This window comes from Carex rostrata, chromosome 4 (assembly GCF_964058835.1).
Source record: "Carex rostrata chromosome 4, lpCarRost1.2, whole genome shotgun sequence".
Taxonomy (NCBI): domain Eukaryota; kingdom Viridiplantae; phylum Streptophyta; class Magnoliopsida; order Poales; family Cyperaceae; genus Carex; species Carex rostrata.
The window spans coordinates 5,202,238-5,216,857 of NC_135921.1; the positions used below are offsets into that span (position 1 = coordinate 5,202,238).

Here is a 14,620-nt window from a genome sequence, read left to right on the forward strand (position 1 = left end):
GAAGTTAATTTCGTCAAGTTTTATTTATTTATGAAATTATGATACATCTATCTGAAATTGCAAATTAAAATTGCTACCTATGATTTGACATTAGACTGAAATTAACCTGTGCTTCTGCGAAGGTTTTCAAAAAAAAGAAATTAACCTGTGCCATTACGATTCGTGCCAATTTTTTATAGTTGACACGTGTCAGTGTGTGATTGCCGTCTTCAGAAGCTGCAACTGGGCCGTACATAATAGTCAATTCTAAAACTTCCAAGGGCAGGCGGGTAATATCTGAGTCCAGATCCTCTCAAGTAATGCATCATTTGAATTTCAATCTGGTCCGTTCGATCAGAACCCAAGCCCATCCGGCCAAAGTCTGTGGTGACGGTTCTCCTTCAAGATTCGTGTGAGAATATAATGGACGGACTAAACTTAAACTAAAAAAAATGAGGTACCTTAGGTGAATGACGGAGAAAAAAATCCCGGTCTACACATCACACAAGCAGAGAGAGAGAAGAGGGGGAGAGAGACATAGTTATGTTTCTCAGATCCATGTCATTTTTATAGATCTCTCGTGCGAACCTAAATCTAGCGGGAAGAAGACGAGATCGAGTCGCGATAGACAGTCAAAGAGGCGGAGATCTGTCACGGAGCAGCCATGGCGGGAGCGGCGGGTGGGTTTGTCACGCGAGCCTTCGAGGCTATGCTCAAAGAATGCGCTTCTAACAAGAAGAACGCGCTTCTTCAACAGTCAATCCAGTCTTATCTCGGTGCGCCTCTCTTTATCTAACTCTCTTACATTTTGCATCAAATGGCGAATAAATGAGGTCTTCTCTATCTCCCATTTAGCATCATTTGGGATCAGAGGGGATAGCATTTGGTGAATGAGCCGGCCTTTTGGTTTTTGAGTTATATGATTGTATTTGATTGGAGAAATTGGTAATGGAAGAGCTGATCCTAGATGCTAAAAGGTGATTTAGTAAAGCCATTGACTTATGTGTGAAATTGCAAGTGAAATTTAAGCGTGCATGTGCATTTGATTACAGATGTTATAAAAGGGGTAAAAGAAGAAGCAACTAGCCATGCCATACCTCCCCCGGCACTTGATGTTAGGTGACCTTTTGTCTCCTGTTACATAACACCCGCTAAATAATTGCAATGGCATTTTTGCGACTCAGACCTTTCTTATGTGAGATATCTATAAATAGCAACCCACTGTCAGTGTAATGGTCAGGTTACTATTAAATGTTGACTGTTTTCCTCCTGACTGTCCTAATCATATGTTAAACTATTGTTTAGGAAATTAAATTAAGTTATGGTAAATTTGACATGAGCTTGCTATCTTGGTGTTGGTGGGTTTAATAAGGAAAATTGAGAACAAGTTAGTCATTTAATATATATTATGGTGTGACCTAAGCTTAGTTTAGTTTATGTAATTAGCAGTTTTCAAATTACTCAATAAAATGGTAGCCATTAATTGCAAGTACAAGAAATATTGGGTGTTGTTTTAAACTATCAGATGTTGGTTCCAATCCAAAAAAAAAAGAAAAAAGAAAAGAAAAGAAAAAGAAAAGTTGAATGTCTGCTAGAGAATTTTGTGTTTAATATTTTTTGTTGTGTTTTTGTCTTATAATCTCAAAAGTGAAACTGGTGATGTATCGAAAGAAGATAATGATACCACATTGGCACCACCAGCCGACGAACCAAAATCTGTGGCAAACGTTATGCCGATTAACGAAGTTCTTGCATCAGCAGGCCGTGCATTAGAAGGGACCCAAGCAGAGCTTATCTTGCAACCGCTCAGGCTTGCTTTTGAATATAAGAATGTTAAGCTAGTCGAACCTGCGCTTGACTGTCTCCATGTATGAATCCTCACTCTCTCTCTCTCTCTCCTCTTTTGTTTATTTTGTGAATATTTGACTGGATTTGAAATGATCCCATTATCTTTGATTTTTTTACTCAATTGCTTGATATTATTCAACTACCAAAAGAAAGGTTAAGTAAAAACGTACTAAATGAACCTCATTAAAACCCTTGATAATAAATGTATGTAAATTGGTACCTGTTCAAGTAAAAAGGCCTATTAGGGTATGAGCAATGAAGTTGCTCCTTGACTGAGTATGCCGTATCATGGAACCAAGCTAATTTCTGTTTGCCGTCAACATATAGAAAAGAACATTTGATTTCAGTGGGAAATATAAAAAATTGAATGTTGTTTGTGTAATATAACAACATTTGAGAGTTATTTACAAATCTTTAGATTTGTTGTACTGGATTTTATTGCAAGAAAGATTTTCTGTTGTTTATTGAATACCCCTTGCAAATTTTACAATATATATCCCCACAAAATGAGGAACTATGTATACCCTACTGAACCTAAGGGATACGACAAAGCATCTCTACAAAGCTTGAGAATCACTCTGATTTTTTGTGTATTATAGGGCATTGTTATACAGGGCTGTGCATATGATAAATTCATACTCTGTAGGGCTTGCCTGAAATTATTCCTTAGGATTTCTATGTAACAATATGGTTGTCTCAGCTTTTCAGTCAGTTCCTGTGTCAGTTCTTATGTTTGAATTTGAGGTTTCTGAGGCTAGTTTGCAATTATGCAATGTCCTAATGATCATGTTATTTTCTTTTGTTTTTCGTTGTGCAGAAACTTATTGCATATGATCATTTAGAAGGTGACCCTGGACTAGAAGGTGGCAAAAATGCCCAATTATTTGCAGATATCCTAACTATGGTTTGTGGGTGTGTCGATAATTCCACTTCTGATAGGTAACCTTGCAACATTACATTTCTTTTCTTTTCCTCTGGATTTTGTTCTTTAACATTGCTGCTGTTTTATTTGAGATTAATTTATAATTGGATGAATTTTCACAGCACGATTCTCCAAGTTTTGAAGGTGCTTCTTAATGCAGTGGCGTCAAACAAGTTTAGAGGTGCGTTTCATGATATTTGTGCATGCATTTTTTGTGTTCTCTCATTTTTTATAAGTTACAACTGTTGACTTAATTGACGACATGTGTGATGCAGTGCATGGAGAACCATTGCTAGGGGTGATTAGAGTATGCTACAACATAGCACTTAACAGGTGCCTGGCTTGCAAATTATAACAAAAATATATTGTAATTGTTGTTTAGGCTGATGATTTCAGTTTTGGGATATTTTTGTAGCAAGAGTCCAATTAATCAGGCAACCTCGAAGGCTATGTTGACACAGATGATCAGTATTGTTTTCCGCCGAATGGAGTCTGATAAGGTTTTTCCTAGTTTATTCAAATTAGTGCTAATGGAATTGCATCTGCTTAATTGCATTTAATTCTGTCATTTGTATGTTGTCGAAGCATCTATATGACCTCTTAAATTATATAATTCAAGCTTAAAGTACTAGCATACTCTGAATATAATTAAAATAAGCTTTTACCAGAAGTACCAATAGTTGATTTAAGAGTGTAATCAAACAAAGGATTTAGAAATAATAAATCTATATGGACATGTACCCTATCCAATTTAGTGTGCCAAAGAAGTAAATAACTTGTCACTTGTCCTTTGTAGTTGAATAATCTACTATCAACAAACAAAAAAAATGTAGATATATGCACAATCAAAGCTTCCTACCTCAAATGAATTTAGATAGTTAGCAAGGTAAAATTGGTTTTAGATATATGCTTATAATGTTGAAGAAAAAAATGTCATAGTTGAAAGGGTTCATTTGCAATTTAGCCAAATAGTCTTTTTTTTGAAAACTTGATAGTAGCTACCAAGATTCGTGAGGGGGAATCGAACTCTCGACCTTTGGGTATAACAACTCTAGGACATTTTCCTAGCCAATTGTGCTACCTCCCCTTTCTCTAGCCAAATAGTCAATGGCATATATGGTGAAGTCAAGTGGTACTTATAAAATTGATTTCAACTGCAGGTGATGGTGCTGCAATCAGATGATATTCCAGAGAAGAAAGATGTTGTGTCGACAAGCACCGAAAAAGATTCTGGAAATGGAGAGATCTCAGCCATTGAAGAAGACAAAGAGGAGAAGGGAGTCACACTGGGAGATGCTTTATCAACAACAGCTACAACTGAGGAAAGTCCCGCCTCAGTCGAGGAGCTTCATAACATGGCTGGTGGGGCCGACATTAAGGTACTTTCCTGACCTTTTTAAGCCCCTTATTTGTCCTTTTTTTGAATTTTTAAATTGAACCAAGAATTCTACTGTAGTTGAACCCAACTAGCAGCAACTCTAATTTTTGTATACCTGGATGATTCACTTGCCTTTGGAATTATTTTATTACTATCACACCAATTATGAGAATAGTTGATGAACTTGAAACCATTCTACCAATTGGTCCATGACTCCTTTTGTATTGATCTGACAAAACTAGAAATTCTTTTTGAGGTAAAAGAAACTCTTACATTCCTGTTCAATTCTGAACTTTAAAATTTGTATTTTTGTGTGTCCTGTTTGATATCAGTTTAATTCTTGTTGTGTAAATTTTAAAAGTTTCTTGAATTTAAGGAAAAGAACTAGATTAGTAAAGGGGGTTAAAATTATCAGATAAAATTTACCTTTTTCATTGTAAAGAGACCTACATTATACAAAAATGAGCTTAAGCTTGTCTTTTGTTTAATTAGGGTTTGGAAGCTGTCCTTGACAAGGCTGTTCAGCTTGAAAATGGCAAAAAGGTGACCCGGTACGTACAAGTTTTCTCAAAGTTTCATGAAACTTTCTAGTTTTTTTTTAATTCAAATCTCTTCCATTTTTTGTTGCTTTACAAGTTTTCTCTTTGTTTGTGTCAGAGGGATTGATCTAGAGAGTATGAGCATAGCACATCGTGATGCATTGCAGCTTTTCCGAACTTTGTGCAAGGTTGGTATTAAGTTCGAAATACTTTATATGTTTGATGCTAATCATAACCAATGCACTAACACTTGTATTTAATGTGAGCACAGATGGGAATGAAAGAAGAGACGGATGAAGTTACCTCAAAGACCAGGGTTTTGTCTCTTGAACTTTTACAGGTGAATTGAATTTCCTCTCCTGTTTTATCATATTTTGAGGGAGGAGAGATTTGTTCTAAAAAAATCATTGTTTGCTGCTATCCAGGGATTATTGGAAGGAGTGAGTGATTCCTTCACAAAGAATTTTCACTTCATCGACTCTGTCAAAGCGTACCTTTCATACGCTCTTCTCAGGGCTTCTGTTTCTTCGCCGGTCATCTTTCAGGTTTCTATTAACTATCCTTCTTCATCTTCTATATTGATGTAACAGTTGCTAATTTGTTTTATGTATTACCTGTTTGCAGTATGCAAGTGGCATCTTCTCAGTTCTTTTGATACGATTTAGGGAAAGTCTGAAGGTTTGTTGAATTGTGTTCATGCTATCTTGGTTTGTATATGATTTCTATCTTTGACTTTACTGGTCTTCTTACTTATACTATAATGCCTTTGTAGGGAGAAATTGGAGTGTTCTTTCCTTTAATAGTTCTGAGGTCTCTAGATAGCTCGGACACTCCCCTAACACAAAGAGCAGCTGTCCTTAAGTAATTCCATTTACTCTTTTCCAATTTTGGCCTTCATTACCAATTCCTTGTTTTGCTTTTCTTAGCATCTTGTTCTAAAATTCACTGCATGGTAGGATGCTGGAGAAAGTGTGCAAAGATTCTCAAATGCTTGCTGATCTGTTTGTTAACTACGATTGTGATCTTGAGGCTCCAAATCTTTATGAGCGCATGGTAAGCTTAGTATAGTTAAGTTATCATACCTGATTCAACATGATGATTTGATTCTTGATTTGTTTATTGATAGGTGAATGCACTGTCAAAAATTGCACAAGGGACTGTTACTGCAGATCCCAACTCCGTTACTGCAAATCAGATGAATACTGTCAAAGGCTCATCCCTTCAGGTTTGTTTCATGCCAGACTAACTTTTTATTGCACAAGGGACTGTTCAGCATTCAATTTTGTTCTGTTAAATCCTCAGAATAAATCTGTATTTTACTGTTTGCAATTGCATACTAATGTTTTCAAATAACAATTTTAATGTTGTAGTGCCTGGTTAGTATAATAAAATCATTGGTTGATTGGGAGAAAATGAAAAGAGATTCAACAAAGCATAGCACTTTGGTGCAATCTCTCGAAGAAAATGCTTCGACCAAGGATCGGGCGATAGAGGAGCCAAAGAGCAGAGAAGAGGGACTTAGTCACTTTGAAAAGGCGAAAGCTCATAAATCCACTTTGGAAGCTGCTGTCTCAGAGGTAGTACCATGGTATAAAAACTGGTATTTGATTGAATCCACACATGCACACTAGTTAATTACTTTTGTTTCCTTCTATTATTTTATACATGTAGTTTAATCGAAAGCCTTCTAAAGGAATAGAGTACTTGTTGTCAAACAAATTGGTGGAGAACACACCTTCTTCTATTTCGCAGTTTCTAAAGAGCACTCCTACTCTGGATAAGGTCATCTCTTACAGACTTTTGCATGTTTTAACTCCAAATTTTTATTATGAAAATTGCCCTTAGCAGCAATTTAGAGAAAATCCAGTATATAAAATTTCTTCTATCGTAATAATGTACATAAGAACTTCGAATGACCTCTGAAGGATTGTTTATTTGTTAAGTTCTTGTTTTTTGTTGATGTCAGGTAATGGTTGGTGAGTACTTGGGGCAGCACGAGGAGTTCCCACTGGCAGTGATGCATGCATATGTTGAATCTATGAAATTTGCAGGATTAAAATTTGATGTGGCAATACGTGAGTTCCTAAAAGGCTTTCGCCTCCCTGGCGAAGCCCAGAAGATCGATCGCATCATGGAGAAGTTTGCTGAAAGGTATGAATTAATATGTACCATGTACTTGGACTACCCTTTTAGAACCTGTATTTTTGTATGTTGTAAAATTAATTTGAATAAAATTCTTTCTTTTCTCTATTTGTAGGTACTGTGCTGATAATCCAGGTCTCTTCAAAAATGCCGACACGGCATATCTCTTAGCCTATTCGGTCATAATGCTCAACACAGATGCTCACAATCCCATGGTATCGTCAAAGATGTCAAAAGCCGATTTTGTCCGCATGAACATGATTTCCGATGCAGAAGAGAACCCTCCAAAGGAGCTTCTAGAAGAGATATATGACTCTATTGTGAAAGAAGAGATAAAGATAAAGGATACAGATAGTGGCCCCTCTGACCCCACTAAAGGCCGCACTGAGAGAGGACTTGTCAGTATCCTAAATCTGGCCCTCCCCAGGAGGAAGTCCAGTGCAGATACGAAAGCAGAGAGTGAACGGATTGTCAAACAGACACAGGTTATATTTAAAAACCAGGGGAAGAAGAGGGGCGTATTTTACACCGCTGAACAAGTCGAGTTGGTGAGGCCAATGCTTGAAGCTGTTGGGTGGCCTCTATTGGCAACCTTTTCAGTTACTATGGAGGAAGGGGAGAGCAAACCTAGAGTTGTGCTTTGCATGGAAGGGTTCAAGGCAGGAATTCACCTCACCCGTGTTCTTGGAATGGATACCATGCGCTATGCTTTTCTGACCTCCTTGATAAGGTACTCAAGGGTTTCATTGTTAACTTAAAATATTATATTACCTTGATAACCTGTTCTGCTGCTGTTTAACCAACAAATTACTGTAAGAGGTTACACTTGTAAAATATGTGCTCATTTGTAGTTTCTATTCTTCATAAAATTTTACAACTTTGCGGTAAGGTAGAAAGATTTTTTGCAAAAATAAAATCCAATTGTTTTTTGTATTTTGAAGTTTCACGCAATTATTGAAAGCCAAGGCCATTGTATGAAAAATTACTACACTGCAACTTTTTCGTATGAACTAAAAACGAATCATAAACTAATGTAGTGGGCCCAACTACACGGTAAAAATGAATTACATTCAATGTGGCCTTGGGGAATGACAATGTTTAGTGGCATGCACGAATGTAATCAACTTCAGCTGATTTTTGGATGGTTATCACAATACCTGAAAAGCGCTGAGGGTGATTGGAACAAGTTGAGTCTTTTGCAAAAAGAAAAAAGAAAAATGGAATTGCAAGATGGAAAATATTTCTGTCCAGAACTTCTCTTTTTATGGGTTTAGAAATTAATAAAATTTTCTTACAAATTCAGATTTACATTCCTACATGCCCCAAAGGAGATGCGAAGTAAAAATGTTGAGGCCTTGAGAACCCTGCTAGTCCTAGCAGATACAGAAACCGATGCACTACAAGACACATGGAATGCTGTGCTAGAGTGTGTGTCAAGACTAGAACATATCACCTCTATACCAAATATCACTCAGACGGTCATGCAAGGCATGAACCAGATCTCACGTGACTCGGTTGTTCAAGTGCTGAAGGAGTTGTCTGGCAAACCGTCAGAGCAAGTGTTTGTGAATAGTGTCAAGTTGCCAAGTGACACCATTGTGGAGTTTTTTATGGCATTGTGCGGTGTCTCAGCAGAGGAGCTAAAGCAAACACCTGCACGTGTCTTTAGCTTGCAAAAGCTGGTGGAGATCAGCTACTACAATATGGCCCGTATCCGTCTGGTATAGTTCTTAGCTATTCTTGGGTACTGATTTTATTTATTTGGAATGGTTGTTTCCGGTTGTATACATAAACAACATATGCTCTGCCATATGCATGATTGTTTAGTTAATTCAGTTTGGTTTGTTTTGTTGGAAAAATATGAATATTCATTGTTTCCTGTGGCTTTGCTTGATAATGGAAACCAAACTAAATTAAATGGACCAGGTAAACTAAACTATTAGTAAACAACCTTTTGGCATAATCTACATACTTGTATTTGATTATAGCTACAAAATAGTACCTTTATAAATTTGGGTATTTAAACGTCATTTGTTTAAATTGAATAAACCATTATATTTTAAACAGTTTTCTGTAGTCTATGGTTTAGAAAGGATGAATTTTCTGAGTTTCTGGCATCCAAAGATGTCCTAGTTCCCTTTATTCTACATCATATTGCTCCCTAACTACTCTCTAATCTCTCCCTAGTGAAAATTTCTAAATTTCCAGCACCCTTTGTGGAATTTGAACCTGTTCCCTTTGACGAAACAGCAGTGTCACTGGCCATCTGTGCTGAAAAGTTGGCTTAGTGCAGTGATACGAGCGCTCGTTTCTCTTCGGAGAGACTGAGGTTCAATTCTTGAGAGTAACATCTAAAAGATGCTGGGGGTGTACCTCGGCCCTTCAATAAAAAAAAAATAGCCATCTGTGCTGAACACCATTTCCTGTGCTTGTCACTACAGCTGAATGGGCCTATCTTGCACTGCTGAAGTTTACAACTAGTTCCAAATATCATTCTGACAATTTGGTCACTGAACTCTCTTTTGTAGGTGTGGGCCCGCATATGGACAGTTTTGTCGCAGCATTTCATCACAGCAGGGAGCCACAGCGACGAGAAGGTGGCGATGTATGCCATTGACTCTCTAAGGCAACTGGGCATGAAGTACTTGGAGCGAGCAGAGCTGAACAAGTTCACTTTCCAAAACGACATTTTGAAACCATTTGTTGTGCTCATGAGGAACAGCCGCAACGACAAGATCCGGGGGCTGATAGTTGACTGCATTGTGCAGTTGATAAGGTCGAAAGTGGGGAGCATCAAGTCGGGCTGGAAGAGCGTGTTCATGATATTCACTGCTGCTGCAGATGATGACCAGGAGGGAATCGTCGACAGTGCTTTTGAGAACGTGGAGCAGGTCATATTGGAGCATTTCGATCAGGTCGTTGGTGACTGCTTCATGGATTGCGTCAATTGTCTCATTGGCTTCGCCAATAACAAGACTTCTCCTCGTATCAGTCTCAAGGCTATTGCTCTTCTCCGTATCTGTGAGGACCGCCTAGCTGAGGTACATCTTTTTTCTTAGTCACTTGTCCCAATTGCCAAACAGGCAGGTCTATTCAGCTTTGTATTGCGTCAACTTCCCTTTCTTTTTGCCCATTTTTTTTTTTTTTTTTTTTTCTGTTGGGGGGTGGCCGAGTGGAAAATTGGTGGCAAAGTGGAGTGCTCAGATCAGACCAATATATAAGGTTGAAATCAGATCAGACCAAGTAAGGCTTGACTGCTGGTTAGTCAAGTTACTGTTTATTTGCATTTGGCGTGGTCATAGATCATTATGTTAAGAAAACATTGGGTCAGGTAATGTAAGATTCAGGCTAGTTTTCGATGTTTTTTTTTCAGGCCTGCATCAGGTAACATGAGCGCCACTTTCTCATTTTCTGTCTTTTTTCATTGCTTAGGGTTTCATACCAGGAGGGGCACTGAAACCAGTTGATTCTGGGCCAGATGAGATGCACTTTGACATAACAGAGCACTACTGGTTCCCTATGCTTGCTGGCTTATCAGATCTGACTTTGGACCCGAGAACTGAGGTTAGGAGTTGTGCCTTGGAGGTGTTGTTTGATCTGTTGAATGAGAGAGGGCACAAGTTCTCTTCCGCCTTCTGGGAGAGTATATTCCATCGAGTGCTGTTCCCTATATTTGACCATGTGAGACATGCCGGCAGGGATGGTTCTGTAGATTCATCCGGGGAAGAGTGGATCCGTGAGACCAGCATCCATTCTCTCCAATTGGTTTGCAACCTCTTCAATACATTCTATGAAGAGGTCTCTTTCATGCTTCCGCCGTTGCTGGGTCTACTACTTGATTGTGCAAAGAAAACAGACCAAACTGTAGTATCAATAGCTCTTGGTGCCTTGGTGCATCTCATTGAAGTTGGCGGTAACCGCTTTAGTGAAGCTGACTGGGATACCCTACTCAAGAGCATCAGGCACTTTTTTTTTCTTTTCTTTCTTTGCTTGTTGTTGTCATTATTATTTTCTTTTCCGGTAATGTTGATTATAATGAGATGTAAATGGTTTGATATGGCAGGGATGCCACATACACAACTCAACCCCTTGAGCTTCTCAATTCCATAAGATTTGATAAAGAAAGTGAATCTGGTGTTGCCGCTAGTGCGAACAACTCTGATGTTGAGACTAATACTCAATCACAGGCACCCGATGAAAGCAATGACCAGGCTAGCCCTGCAGATTCTGAAGGTAATTAATTATCTAGGGTATTCTTAAGCTCACCAAGAAGTAATTTTTTAATTAATTTAGTATAAAGTCAAGCGGTAAAAATCCAATGAAAAAAGAACGTATTGATGTTAATTCATTAATTTTTTTTTTTTATCGCTTGACTTTATACTAAATTAATTGAACATTTATAAATTTGACGTGTAAATGCATCACTAGTGAAGTAGATTCTTTTTTAATGAGTTTGATTTGTCATTGGATGTCATTCCTACAGGTTTTGAAGTTTAAGCTCACCAAAACTTGGTGAGCTTAAGAACACCCTAGTTTTACTCTAATTAGCTAAATGCTGAATCAATTAGACTCCAATTAGACACTGTATCAACTTAAAGGACGGATTAACTTCTATATTTCACACATATTTGCTTAAAATTTCCTTAGGGTTGGCATCGCCGTCAGGGAGAGAACAGGTCGCAACTTTTGACAAGGCAGCGCCATCCTTTAGTCAAAGGATTATGGACAACCTTCTATTGCGCAACCTCACTACCAAATCTAGAGTTCCCACTGATGAGCCCGCTAGCCCTCAACCGGTACACATATATTCCTCTAACATAGTCTCTGTTTTTTTTCGTTTATTACGGGAAGCAAACCTCAATATACAAAATCAGTACTTAAGAAAGGAAGTCTGAGAATGTTACAGCGTGGACAGAGGCGGATCTACGTATAGCTCAAGGGCTGCTTAGCCACCCCCATGATTTAAAACTTTTTAATCATATATATTGATATTTAATTGAATTTTCATTTTCTTCTTAAAGTTTTTATATAGTTCAGCCCCCTCATAAAATGATAAAGTGTGCTTGTAGCCCAGTGGTTGGAAACCCATTTAGCAGTTGCGGACAATCCCAATGACCACATATTATGTATTTTTCACATATTGTACATTTTACGTTTCCGCCCTGAGTGAATATAACTTTTTTCTTTTGAGATTTGAATATTTACTGGAAGCTGTTAACAGGCACAGGAGTCTTCTGTACCTGATAGTACTGGAGAAGAAGAGGAAGAAGAAGATAACCCTGTAATGGAGACTGTTAGAAGCAAGTGCATTACCCAGCTACTTCTTCTTGGTGCCATTAACAGTATTCAGGTACAACTGTAACAAACTCGCATGCTCTGTTTTCCTTTTTTTTTTTAAAAAAAAAATTGTTAGGATCATTTGTGATGTAAGTTCTGACTATTCGAAAATGAGCAGATGAAATACTGGGGCAAGCTGAAAACAGGACACAAAATGGCAGTAATGGATACTCTCCTGTCTCTCTTAGAGTTTGCAGCATCATATAATTCTCCATCTAATCTCAGAATACGAATGCATCACACATCAGCTGAACGGTATTTCTTATGAGAACTCTTTTCTTGTAGAGGTTTTGAATTTAGGAAATGACCTTTTGGCATTAACAGAAACTCACAAGTCATGGTATAACAGTTTTTTAAGATCTATTTTTGCAAGTTTCACTTGGCACGTGGAATATTTTATCAGGACAAGCTTCCAAATAATGGTTGGATCTGATTTATAGTAAGGGAATTGCACCTGTTGTTTCACTGGAGTGCAAATAACAGTGACAATATCTCATATCTGCAATTTAGGCCCACTAGTCTTTGTATTAGATGTCAATTAGACTCAACCATCTGTATCAAGTTTAAGTTGAACAAAATAATTATATTCTTTCTTCTTTTCATATTAGCTCAAGAAATTAATTATGCGATTATATAAACTTACAGAACAAAATTTAAGTGCTTCACTTGATCTTGTTTTGTTTTAGGTCTAGGAAAATATAAATCTTATAATGTTGTGAGTGGAATAATTACTATGTATTGGATTTCTCTTATGCAATCAAGCTAAGCTAACATTAGAATGCTTGTTGCAATAATTTTACAATATCAGATATTAGATGCAAAAGCTTAGAAATGTGGAGTTTTATTAAGAGTATTACAAAACAGTTGAATGCTCATCCTTCATTTAAAATAACTATTACGTGGTGCAAAAACAGACCACCGCTGAATCTACTTCGCCAAGAGATATCTGGCATGACCATATACCTAGAGATATTGCACAAATCGACCAGCAAAGAGTTGAACGGTGCCAGTTTTGACGGTCTCGAGGAAGAGCAAAAACTGAAGGGTTTAGCTGAGGAGAAACTGGTCTCTTTTTGTGGAAATGTGTTGAGAGAAGCCTCTGACCTACAACCTAATACTGTTGAAGCAGCTGGTTCTACTACTGGTGCTGACATACACCGTGTACTTGATCTAAGAGCTCCAATAATTGTTAAGGTACACATTTTCTTGACACCAATGCATAAGACGTGCTTTTCTACTAGGTCATGTTTGGTTGAGGCCTACACAATGGAATAAGGGGTATAGTCCTCAGTTATTCCACCAAACAAGCCTTAAATAGGCTGCCTAACTAGGCCTAAGCCTAAAGTTAGGCTGGCATAAACTGGCTAAACTAAACCACCTCCCCTGGTACCTTAATTTTGTGTTCCACCTGGACCCACTGTCAGTGACTATTTTCAAGTTTTACTCCTCTCTGTAACTTCAGTCCACAACCAAACATCACTATGTGCTTTTTGCATCATGTCAGATATATATGCATGCATTTTCTTATACTATTTTTTATGGGTATATCTTCAGGTGCTGAAGGGAATGTGCATTATGGATTCTGACATATTTAAGAGGCATCTAAGAGAATTTTATCCTTTGATTACCAAACTCATCTGCTGCGATCAGGTACCCCTAACTTTGCAAAAACATGGAATTTTTGTGCTTCATTGTAAATCTACACCAAGAATGTTTGTTATATGTGCAACTGTATCCACAGAAAACATTAGGAAGTGTTTGTTGGGAAGGGTGGTGTTTCTTAGCATATGCGATAAAAGTTTTGGGGTTATTTGCAAAAAGTTGTCCATTTTGCCGGTTTTTAGAGATGCAAATATTGATTGGTATAAACAGATAAATTATGCTTCATTCAATGCAGATGGATGTACGTGGGGCCCTTGGAGATCTTTTTATCACACAGCTGACTGCTCTTATGCCTAAATATGATACCGGCAAAGCTGTGCACGCATTTTGATGCACATTTACATTGGATGTAGTTGCAAATTTTTCAATATTCCTTCTATTAGTCCTTTTGTTTCAGAGGGGCTACTGTATTATTTGCTATTGTAGGACCACCCTTAGTTATAGAGAAATGTGAAGTTGTGTACTTGTAGACTCGATTAATAGGATTCCTTTTTTGCTGGAATTTACTATTTTTCTTTTTTTTCTTTGTGTATCTGCGGACTTGTGAATGTCAGCCATTGTCTTTGATTTTGCTCTAGAATAAGTTTTTATATTTGTAGAAATAATCTATCTGCGTAGAGTTGCATTCCACCTATTTTTTATTATGCTTTAAAATTTAAATATAGGATACTGAGTGAGGCTATGGTAATTTTCAATGTGCACATCAAGCTGCATTATGGATTCATTTCTTGGTTTTCAAAGTCTAAATGGTTGATCTAAATTGTTCAACATGATCTTTATATGAAAATGAACTTTCAGACCAAAATTTACATT

At 37.5% G+C, this 14,620-nt stretch overlaps 1 protein-coding gene across 1 annotated transcript; it reads left to right on the forward strand.

The window, feature by feature from the left end:
• The first annotated feature begins 472 nt into the window (after positions 1-472).
• ATMIN7 (HOPM interactor 7) lies at positions 473-14,409 on the forward strand. Its single transcript, XM_078300820.1, has 30 exons — positions 473-755; positions 1,032-1,098; positions 1,628-1,847; positions 2,645-2,766; positions 2,872-2,930; positions 3,025-3,082; positions 3,165-3,249; positions 3,910-4,128; positions 4,620-4,678; positions 4,785-4,854; positions 4,938-5,006; positions 5,092-5,211; positions 5,291-5,344; positions 5,439-5,527; positions 5,623-5,719; positions 5,793-5,891; positions 6,037-6,243; positions 6,338-6,448; positions 6,633-6,817; positions 6,924-7,538; positions 8,112-8,529; positions 9,337-9,849; positions 10,241-10,770; positions 10,872-11,041; positions 11,456-11,604; positions 12,030-12,158; positions 12,264-12,400; positions 13,060-13,339; positions 13,700-13,795; positions 14,043-14,409. Exons 1-30 carry the CDS (start codon positions 644-646, stop codon positions 14,136-14,138), a joined length of 5,235 nt encoding a protein of 1,744 aa, XP_078156946.1. The 5' UTR covers positions 473-643; the 3' UTR covers positions 14,139-14,409.
• The last annotated feature ends 211 nt before the right edge of the window (positions 14,410-14,620 follow it).